This window comes from Pseudoliparis swirei, chromosome 5 (genome assembly GCF_029220125.1).
Source record: "Pseudoliparis swirei isolate HS2019 ecotype Mariana Trench chromosome 5, NWPU_hadal_v1, whole genome shotgun sequence".
NCBI classification, from domain to species: Eukaryota; Metazoa; Chordata; class Actinopteri; order Perciformes; family Liparidae; genus Pseudoliparis; species Pseudoliparis swirei.
In genome coordinates this window covers 10,051,410-10,062,850 of record NC_079392.1, presented here as the reverse complement: position 1 = coordinate 10,062,850, position 11,441 = coordinate 10,051,410, and the positions used below count along the sequence as shown (strand labels likewise).

General features: G+C 40.8%; 1 protein-coding gene across 1 annotated transcript; it reads right to left on the bottom strand.

The window, feature by feature from the left end:
• Positions 1 to 226: 226 nt before the first annotated feature.
• LOC130193800 (GDP-L-fucose synthase-like) lies at positions 227 to 10,310 on the bottom strand. The gene is made up of 10 exons (XM_056414547.1): positions 9,939 to 10,310; positions 3,041 to 3,195; positions 2,818 to 2,932; positions 2,524 to 2,652; positions 2,350 to 2,423; positions 2,118 to 2,251; positions 1,486 to 1,617; positions 1,325 to 1,404; positions 868 to 967; positions 227 to 769 (listed from the first exon to the last, which is right to left on the bottom strand). The coding sequence occupies exons 2-10, from the start codon at positions 3,193 to 3,195 to the stop codon at positions 714 to 716; spliced, it is 975 nt and encodes a 324-aa protein (XP_056270522.1). The 5' UTR covers positions 9,939 to 10,310; the 3' UTR covers positions 227 to 713.
• Positions 10,311 to 11,441: the final 1,131 nt, after the last annotated feature.

Sequence of the window (11,441 nt, the reverse complement as noted above, 5' to 3'; positions counted from 1 at the left end):
ACCGATTCAATGTTTCACCCACCCTCCTGTTTATATTTACTAAATATTTTACCCTTGGGGGGTTTTTTGACGCCAGCAAAGTAAATAAATTATTTCTTGGTCTAATTCAACTGAATTAAATTACTGTTTTACATTTTATCTTACTGGAAGTTATGGAAACTTAAAATGATCTGATATCACAGCATGTAGCGCATCCTTCAATGATTCAGGCAATACACTTTAGACATACCGGAAAAAAAAACTTTATTTTCCTCAGTGCCAAGATATGCAAGAGTAAAAATAACCCAAACCGTGGTACATTAAATACAGTGACTCAAAGCTAGACCACCTAAACTTAAAAGAATTAAGGAATTTCAGCAATTAAATGCTGATAATGAACAATTACTGTAAATATTTAATTGTGCCAGCACCTGGATTTCAAGAACGAAAGTCATTTAACAACGGAAATAATAAAGGGCACAAAAGAGAAAAAGATATACAGGTGGACTTTCTTCTTCTACCTGAAGAGACATGAGCCTAGATGGTGTTGCAGAGATCTTCAGTCCAAATCATTGAGTGACTAACTGGTGACCTCCATAAGTAACATCCATCCACCTTTCTCTCTCCCCCGCCTCTCGGTTTCTTCCAGTCCTGTCCACCGTCTTCTCAGCTTCTATTCCAACCGAGCGGGCCGTGGGCCGACAGACTTTGTACTAACTTGGTTGCGATAGTTTTCACTTCCGGGCAGATTCGTAGTTGGTAACAAACCAATCACAGGTTTCCTTTAAAGCTGTAAGATAGTCGGAAAAAAATAAGTGAAGACAGGCAGCAGATGGAATCAAAACCATACTTTTCAGTGCAGTATTTCTCATTTACACACACACCTACCTTGTTTGAAGGGTGTGAATGTTAAGTCTGGCTTATAGCGGCGCAACTTTGCATTGCTGGCTGTCTTTTTGAACTGGCCATCTGATTTACTGGTATCAAACTAAAAGGTCAAGGTAAGGACATGGAACTGGTGATATTGAACATTTTAAATAGCTGATTTGATTATAAAGACTAGGACGACGGTAACAATTATACACGTCTGTTAAATACAAAATGCATGATATTTTAACAATGTGCAACACCCACCAGCACATTATTTTAAACTGGGGATCACACCAAAAACACGGAACCTAATTTGATTGCCAGGAGTCTGATGCAAGAAGATGTTTACAGAGTTATCTGAATAACCCTGCTAAATATATTATTTGAAGTCACCTCAAGTCTTCAATGAAGGTTCAAGTTATGTCTCTAAAAAGTTGCCTTGACGTCAATTAACTGAGCACGATCCAAAGGATACCACCACTTCTCCTTTGAAGTCCAATGCTTGCACAACTGCTTCTGCTGCTTCTTTTATGGACACTTCTTCCTCCTCTCCAACTGGAACCAGTGGACACAGACATTCATAACTATGTAGTCAATTCGGCTTTCACGATTAATATGCTGTGTATGAAGACTCACCAGAGAGAATGATTGGCTCTACCTCTGGATACTCTCTCATGACCCACAGGAAGAGACGAGCCAGGTCCAAAGAGTAGATGAACTGTCTTCTGGGAGTGCCAGAGCCCCAGACCACGAGGGGCTTCCCCTCCTCTGATCGTGCAAAGAAATGAGTACACGATTGATATGGATCCCCCATTATACCCTGCTGCTTTCCCACTCCGTTATCAAATACATGGTGCCAACACAACTCAATACGCTTTATAAAACTAAACTATTAAAGTGTAAGAAAATATCCACTTCGACATGTAATGTATTTAATGACTTGTTATATTGTTATTTTTTACATTGAGATGGCAATCAATACATAACACACTTTAAAAAATCAAACTTTTGTGATGAAAAGCAAAACTGGGTCTTTTAGTTGGATATTTTATTAAATCTAGTGTGGATGGTTTCTCCAACGTTACCGACCCCAGTTATAAGAAGTGATGTGTGGCTTAGTCTCCAATACAAAGTGACCTAGATATATTGTAATTTGAAAAATAACATAAAATTAGTGCTGAAAGATTTTGGTCGTGTAAAAAATGTCAAAATTCAGGTGTTTAATCAAAATGGGAATTTTAGATTATATAAAAGAGAATGTGACTTACTTTGAGCAATGTATGCTTTGTGTATGAGGCCTGGCAGCACATGACCGTCTTCAATGCTGAAGTTGTCGTGAGGACCAAACACATTAGTGGGAATCACAGCCGTATGGCAACGACCATGCTGCTCGAAATATGCCCTGTGGAACACATTTTTTTTTTTATACAGACGATGCTTTTTCACGCAACATTGGGAATATACTAAACAGGTTCACAGCACAAAGCCATCAGTACCCACCTGTTATGAACATCAAGCATTCTCTTTGCATAAGCATAGCCAAAGTTCGACTCATGAGGTGGACCGTTGTGGATCTTGTGCAGAGAAAGTAAAGCAAAGATAGTTGCCGTTTACAAATGTCCTGATGAACACATACATGTACCATGGCCTGACGAACACATACGGGTCTGTTACCATGGTCTCATCGATAGGGTAGGTGGTCTTATCAGGAAAGATGCAGGTGGACAGGCAGGAAACAACTTTGACCACGCCAACTTCATGTGCGGCCTGCAGCACGTTATCATTGATGTAGATGTTGTTTCTCTGGAGGGGACAGACACATCCGTTTTTAACAAAAAACTGATCCAAAATAAAGTACATTAACACCAACATAACAACAAATTGCACTCGCAACGCACGTCGAACAAGCTTTCCAAACACCTGGCTAGCTTATCAGCAGTGATAGCAAAAGAGGGGCTCTCCTCATACCCAAAAGTCCAGGTTGTATTTCATGTTCTTGAAAAGACCCCCAACCATAGCAGCCAGGTGAATGACGTGGGTTGGCCGATGTTTCTCGAACACAGCCCTCGTCTCCTCCATGTTCCTGAATAGAGGCCACAATAACACAGAATGAGGAAAAGGGCAGCGAGGCAGTCTCCACATTGTGTGTGCATTTGCATAATGGAAGTAGTGAGAGGAAATATTCTCTCACATGAGGTTGGCATCTTTGGAGGAGAGGAATATCCATTCCTCCCCTTCCTTGGCTCCTCCCTCCGCTTTGACCACATGCTGTATGGCCTTGCCCACCAAGCCAGAGCCGCCCGTTACCAACACCCTCAGTGGAGGGGCATCACCCAGACAGCTCATCTAGAAAAGGTAAATGTATATATATATTTATAAAAACAATGTGATTGATGGTCCAGTTATACTTAATGCATACCTGCAAACTCATGAGGGGTGAAAAAGGTGACAACGAGAGGGGGGGGGGGGGGGGGGGTGCAGGTGGCTTTTTTGTTGTTGTCTCCACATCCACGTTGTTTGATGACACCTCAAAGCTTTTATAACGACAGTCTTTTGATTGTTCTGACCGCAAATCTAAATAATAATAACAAACATTTTAAGAAAAAAAGGTCCTCTGAATAATTCGGTGATCGGGCCCTAATAATAGTGATAATAACAACTTTACATTATCATTATATATAATATGGTTAAAGTCATTCATGAACCAACTTCCTTTTTTACTTGTGTGCTAAGCTCTGAGTTCACGAGTCTGTTCCTGTTTCATGACTGTTCAGGAGCCTGTTCCTTCGACGTGTCCCATCAAAGATGTTTTATTGCGAAGAGCACCACATCGCATGTTCTCCGTGTCTCACTCCAATCTCATAAACGCCGGCCGTCCAATTTACCCCCCCCCCCCCTATCCCAAGGGATGGGTATCGTTTGGGTTTTTTCCGATACCGGTGCTAAACCGGTACTTTTAAAACGATACCGGTGCCTAAACGGTGCCTGAACCAATACTTTTTTTTTTTACGCACAATGAGGACATTAAAAACCTCTTTGGCCATATTCCCTGTCGAAGCCGTTATCATGGAGCACTGACAAACAACGGATATCAGACTGTTAACATACACAATATATGTTCTCCATTATATGATGTGATATGTATTGTCATGTGCAGACTTTATAGGGTTAATCCTGTCACTGTGTTGATGGGCAAAGAGAACAACCAATCAGAGGGACTGAAGATGACACGTGACAAATAAAGTTTTGCTTCTGACAGCGAGAGTTCCACTGAAACAAAGTGACGCCCCACGGTCTTTATTCCTCCGTCATTATATTCCCAGTAACACCGGGTATACAGCCGGGATCGCTGTACATCAACACATCTGCTGACAGACTGTCACGCTCGTAGCTTAAACATGGTTATAATGGCTAATTTATTATTTCTTGGGCTACTTTTATGAATGCAAGACTTGCAATCAACGATACGGTACTAATCTGAGTTCGGGCTGCTCGTCATAATCGGTCTCCACGTGTTCAGGGGGACCCGTGACGGTCTCCCCGTCGCGCCCAGCCTGACGCTGGTGTGCTCGACACGGGTTCACGCAGTCACACACGGCGCAGCCTCCGCTGTCAAAGTTAAATATGAGAGGCTATCGTAACCTGCTGACAGGGCGGAGTCACCTGAGAAGTTCACAACAATATTTTTTATCAATTTCAATCGTTGCGTTTCGGTCTGGGTAAGACTGGTTGTATTGGAACTGGTGCCACATTGGCACCGGGTTTCGGTACCCAACCCTACCTATCCCAAAACAAAAATTTGACCCGAATCAATATTACACCCTCGTGTCGCCTTAGGATTAATTTGACCCCATTCAATGTTTAATGTCGGTGTTCTTTCGGTAGTCAACAAACAAACATAAAGTGCCTCACACTTAAACTTGGAAAACAATATTAATTCTAATAATTTTCTGGAGGTTTCAATTGCTGGCGTCAAATTGAACCCAAAGGGTAAAATATGTTAGTAAATATAAAGGTAACAGGAGGGTGAAACATTGAATCGGGTCAAAATGACCCTAAGGCGACAGGAGGGTTAAATATTTAATCGGGTCAAAATGACCCTAAGGCGACAGGAGGGTTAAGATGCACTTTTTGGTTTATAATTTACTGTAAAACGAAACTAGTTATGTTCTGCATATTCTTGATATTATTTACTATCCCAGGTTCAAACTGCACCATCTTTTCATTAAAAATATCTTTTAATTAAAAAGATATTAAATCAATTTAAGAAGTTGAAAATGTTCTTTGAGGGTGATGGCGAGTCCCAGCCAGACCAGTGGAGGACCATTGCCCCAGACCACATGTTCTTAGCGGCTCACTATTTGTTGGACCAAATCAAAAAAGCTTTGAACAAAGTTAATGTAATAACATGCGTTTGATCTTTGATAGAGTAATGTGGGTTATAATAAATATAATTAAATTAAATGGATGTATGTTATAATATTAGAGACATTTGCTTATATTTATATAAATGCACTACAATAGTTTTACACTTAAATAAACAATTATCAAATGCAACGACAGTTATTCAACAATATGCTCCGGAGTAGTTACATGTATAGAGATTTAGTTACAACCGGCCCTTTGAGTGCAGCCGTGATGCTGATGAGTGAAGATGAGTTGCCGTATTGTTTAATTATTCAATGCAATGTCCGACCTACAGGTCCAAACATACCGGACTGGACGTGCTCGAGTGTTTTGAGAGAACGAGTCCACTCGAGCTGAAACGTCGCGTGTTGTTTATGTGTTGAAACAGGAAGGTAGAAAATTGCCCTTCCTTTGAAATAAAGTTGGTCAAATAAAATTAGACAAAATAGACTTTGGCGCCTGTTTGGAACAAACATGTGTCACGCAGAAGAACTCTGTTGTATGGTAAAAGAAAAAGAGAGAGAAATATATATACATATGATCAATTTATGGGATTCAAACTCATGTCATTGGGTGGAAAAACAGTTAAAAGTTGGAGACCTTACTACAACCGAGCCGAGATCGGCTCAGTGTACTCTGTAATGGAGAGAGGGCGAGTGCAATCACTGGCACCGACAACTCACTGGCAACTCACTGGCACCTCAGTGGCACCTCAGTGGCACCTCAGTGGCAAGTCTGTGGCAAGTGCCGCTCGGTGCCAGTACTCAGCGACAACTCACTGGCAACTCAGTGGCAAGTGCCACAGACTTGCATAGATAATGTATTTTTTTAGACTTACTTACAATATGCAATACGATATTGCTGTACAATACTGCTGTACTATATTGAATATTGTTTTACGACTACTACGTTTCACTTCGTAATATATAACACTTATATACCATGATATGTATAATGTACCCGCCTTTCTTTAATAATAATAAATATATAATTAATTTTTTTACCATGTCATACCTCCATGAAATTCTCCTTTGAGGAGATGCCACTGTTAGTCTAAAGTGTAAGCACTGGCACTCAGTGACACTTGCCAGCAGTTGCCAGTAGATGCCGCAGCTAGTCAAAAAGTGCCACTACTAGTTAAAAGGTGCCACAGCTAGTCAAAAAGTGCCACTACTAGTCAAAAAGTGCCAGCGGACGGAGGGTCGGCCAGGCGCGTCTGAGGCATGTCTGCGCATTGACGAGTCTGCGACGACTCAGTGACAAGCTTCACTGAAGTGCCCGGACAGCGGAATAAATCACTTTCATGATCACAGAATGGAGGAGCTGCGGTTTAGCTAGATAGATAGATAGCTAAAATAGCTAGATACACAGATGGATGTGTGTGTATATATATATATATATAAAAAGACACTAATTAATATATATATATATTAATTAGTGTCTTTTTGTAGACACTTACTGACAATATGCAATAAGATAGTGCTGTACATTACTGCTGTACTATATTTAATATTGTTTTGCTACTACGTTTCACTTCGTAATCTATTACACTTATATACCATGATATTGTAACGTCTCGGACGTTATGGCACTGATGACACGGAGACGGGACGACGTTATTAATCCTCCCTTTATTAGGCATCCACCAACACAGACAGCGTGTTCCTCTCAGTTTAGCAGGTCGAACGTCAACAACAACGGTTCCCGTCAACCACCTGTAACTTCCGTTTTCCGACAGGTTAACCCCGCCTCCCCTCTACTCCGCCAATCACAGGCACGCCCCCTCGACCAGCATCACGGTGCCACACTGTGATTGACAGCCACTTCACAGGGTCGCTACAATATATTACGAAGTGAAACGTAGTAGAAGCAAAACAATATTAAATATAGTACAGCAGTAATGTACAGCACTATCGCATATTGTAAGTGTCTACAAAAAGACACTAATTATATATATATATATATATCCATCTGTGTATCTAGCTATTTTAGCTATCTATCTATCTATCTATCAATCTAGCTAAACCGCAGCTCCTCCATTTTGTGATCATGAAATTCAATTCAATTCAGTTTATTTGTATAGCCCAATTTCACAAATTACAAATTTGTCTCGGAGTGCTTTACAATCTGTACACATAGACATCCCTGCCCCAAAACCTCACATCGGACCAGGAAAAACTCCCAAATAACCCTTCAGGGGGAAAAAAAGGGAAGAAACCTGGAGGAGAGCAACAGAGGAGGATCCCTCTCCAGGATGGACAGATGCAATAGATGTAATGTGTACAGAAGGACAGATTTAGAGTTAAAATACATTCAATGAATATGACAGAGTGTATGAATAGTTCATAGTAGGCATATTCCACGATGGAGACCTCCACGATCCATCAGGCAGATGGCAGTGGGGAGGAGGAGTGGGCGGAGTCTCAACAGGACAGTGGCGTAGTCATGAGCAGGAATTCCACGACCCAGACGATCCATCAGGCAGATATGATCTATGCCGTCTCATAGGGTCCGATGACCCCATGAGACGTAAAGTGATTTCTTCCGCTGTCCGGGCACTTCAGTGGAGCTTGTCACTAAATCGTCGCAGACTCGTCACTGCGCAGACATGCCTCAGACGCGCCTGGCCGACCCTCCGTCCGCTGGCACTTTTTGACTAGTAGTGGCACTTTTTGACTAGCTGTGGCACCTTTTAACTAGTAGTGGCACTTTTTGACTAGCTGTGGCACCTTTTAACTAGTAGTGGCACTTTTTGACTAGCTGCGGCATCTGCTGGCAACTGCTGGCAAGTGTCACTGAGTGCCAGTGCTTAAACTTTAGACTAACAGTGGCATCTCCTCAAAGGAGAATTTCATGGAGGTATAACAGTATGACATGGTAAAAAAATTAATTATATATTTTTTATTATTAAAGAAAGGCGGGTACATTATACATATCATGGTATATAAGTGTTATATATTACGAAGTGAAACGTAGTAGTAGCAAAACAATATTCAATATAGTACAGCAGTATTGTACAGCAATATCGTGTTGCATATTGTAAGTAAGTCTAAAAAAATACATTATCTATGCAAGTCTGTGGCACTTGCCACTGAGGTGCCACTGAGGTGCCACTGAGTTGCCATTGAGTTGTCGGTGCCAGTGATTGCACTCGCCCTCTCTCCCGGAATGTGCGTTGCGTTTCGGTCTGGGTAAGACCGGTTGTATTGGAACCGGTGCCACATTGGCACCGGGTTTCGGTACCCAACCCTACCTATCCCAAAACAAAAACTCTTCGGATCTACACTATTCACGTGGGTGACGTATTTTGATTTCAAAACGGCAAATTGCGCCGAAAGGTGACAAGTTTGCAGGTATGTTAATGACACAAATTCTTAGTTACTATTTGCCTACTGATAAAGTAATCAGAAGAAAAGTTAATGTTAATACTTGAATTTGTGCATGAAAGCACTGTTGAGTTTTTTTTTAAAGTCTGAAGTTACTGAATAGTTATATTTGTTGTAGTACGTTGTGTCCTTAAGATGCACTTTTTGGTTTATAATTGACTGTAAAACGAAACTAGTTATGTTCTGCATATTCTTGATATTATTTACTATCCCAGGTTCAAACTGCACCATCTTTTCATTAAAAATATCTTTTAATTAAAAAGATATTAAATCAATTTAAGAAGTTAAAAATGTTCTTTGAGGGTGATGGCGAGTCCCAGCCAGACCAGTGGAGGACCATTGCCCCAGACCACATGTTCTTAGCGGCTCACTATTTGTTGGACCAAATCAAAAAAGCTTTGAACAAAGTTAATGTAATAACATGCGTTTGATCTTTGATAGAGTAATGTGGGTTATAATAAATATAATTAAATTAAATGGATGTATGTTATAATATTTTTTATTTTTTTATTTTAGAAGTTTATTTCAGGGACAACGTACAAAAAAAACATTAGTCTCCGAGGAGAAAAGATGCATTGCACTAGAGACATTTGCTTATATTTATATAAATGCACTACAATAGTTTTACACTTAAATAAACAATTATCAAATGCAACGACAGTTATTCAACAATATGCTCCGGAGTAGTTACATGTATAGAGATTTAGTTACACCCGGCCCTTTGAGTGCAGCCGTGATGCTGATGAGTGAAGATGAGTTGCCGTATTGTTTAATTATTCAATGCAATGTCCGACCTACAGGTCCAAACATACCGGACTAGACGTGCTCGAGTATTTTGTGAGAACGAGTCCACTCGAGCTGAAACGTCGCGTGTTGTTTATGTGTTGAAACAGGAAGGTAGAAAATTGCCCTTCCTTTGAAATAAAGTTGGTCAAATAAAAATAGACAAAATAGACTTTGGCGCCTGTTTGGAACAAACATGTGTCACGCAGAATAACTGTTGTATGGTAAAAGAAAAAGAGAGATAAATATATATACATATGATCAATTTATGGGATTCAAACTCATGTCATTGGGTGGAAAAACAGTTAAAAGTTGGAGACCTTACTACAACAGAGCCGAAATCGGCTCAGTGTACTCTGCAATGGAATTACGTAACGATACAACAGTCAGCAGAAAGGCGACCAGATCAATTTGTGCCGACGACCACGGAGCATGCTGACGTGTGCTACAGAGCACTTTACAAGATTGTGTGCAAACACATTTCGCATACTATAGCTAACTTATTTATCTTACCTCGCTGGTCGGGTATCCAAAAGGCGGACTTGTGTGTTGCTCCCCTTCTTATAGAACGCTGGTTAGGTTACAGCTTGTGGGTTTTACCTGCTTCTCATTTGAGAGAGAACCCTGAACTGAGTTGAACCGTGTCGTTGAAGCCAGACAGCGAAGCTAACGTGACCAAAGTAACTGTTAGATGTCAGCTCAAGCTAGCGGGTAACCGTTGCATGCGCTCCTTTCAGCGGGCGTGAAACTCAAGCTGGTTGAACTCAAACCCGAAGTGACAGATAAACGCTGTATTTATGATGCGTCCACACCGGACGGGGCGAAAAAATTCTCGACGCGTCGGGGGCGGAGTAATAAATGGATCGAGGAACAACAGGAGCAGAACCAAATGTATAAAGTTATTTTTCACCCGTCAAGAAAGAGAGAATGTGGAACTCCTGCTTCCGGTCATAACCTTCAAAATAAGAGTTATTGACTCCTTGAATTGTTCCAATTATCCTCAAACCGGAAATAATTGCTTCAAGTATAAAGTTGAACTGAATACGCATTTCAAACGTCACGGTGACCCCCACGGACTCTCTAACATCACAAACACAGACCATTTAACTTTGTCTTTTCTTTATTTCATAAAGCTCACCAGAACTCTTTTGAAAATATATGCTGTGCCTGAAGGATGCGTGCATCTTGTTTTTAATTTGGTCAGGAGTCGCTTCCTTGTATATACCGTTTGATAGCTTCCGATCAGGATGTTGGAGCAATATTTGTATTAATGCTGTAGCCTAAGTACTGCATAATTTGTGCCGCAGCATTTCTCAGAAACACATTATTGATATCACTGCCTCTTAGTGAATAGAGGAAGGCTGGGGCACAGCCACACAGAGGTCACCTCGAGTTAACACAGTACCATGTGATTACCTTCGCATTGAAAATGCGGGAAGGTTATGTTTTGATCGCCGTGTATTTATTTATTTATTTATTTGTATGCGTGTTATTCGCAAATCTCAAAAAGTATTGAACCGAATCGCATGAAATTTGGTGGGATGATTGTTTATTATCCGGGGACCAGTTGATTAGATTTTGGGATTGATCGGGTCAAAGGTCAAAGGTCATGAACAGGTCAAAATCTTTCGCAGAACTCAAAAAGTATTTAACCGAATCGCATGAAATTTGGTGGGATGATTGTTTATTATCCGGGGACCAGTTGGTTAGATTTTGGGATCGATCGGGTCAAAGGTCAAAGGTCATGAACAGGTCAAAATCTTTCACAGAACTCAAAAAGTATTGAACCGAATCGCATGAAATTTGGTGGGATGATTGTTTATTATCCGGGGACCAGTTGACTAGATTTTGAGATCGATCGGGTCAAAGGTCAAGGTCAAAGGTCATGAACAGGTCAACATGTTCTTGAATCGCATGAAATTTGGTGGGATGATTGGTTATTATCCGGGGACCATTTGATTAGATTTTGGGATCAATCGGGTCAAAGGTCAATGTCAAGGTCATGGAAAGGTCAAA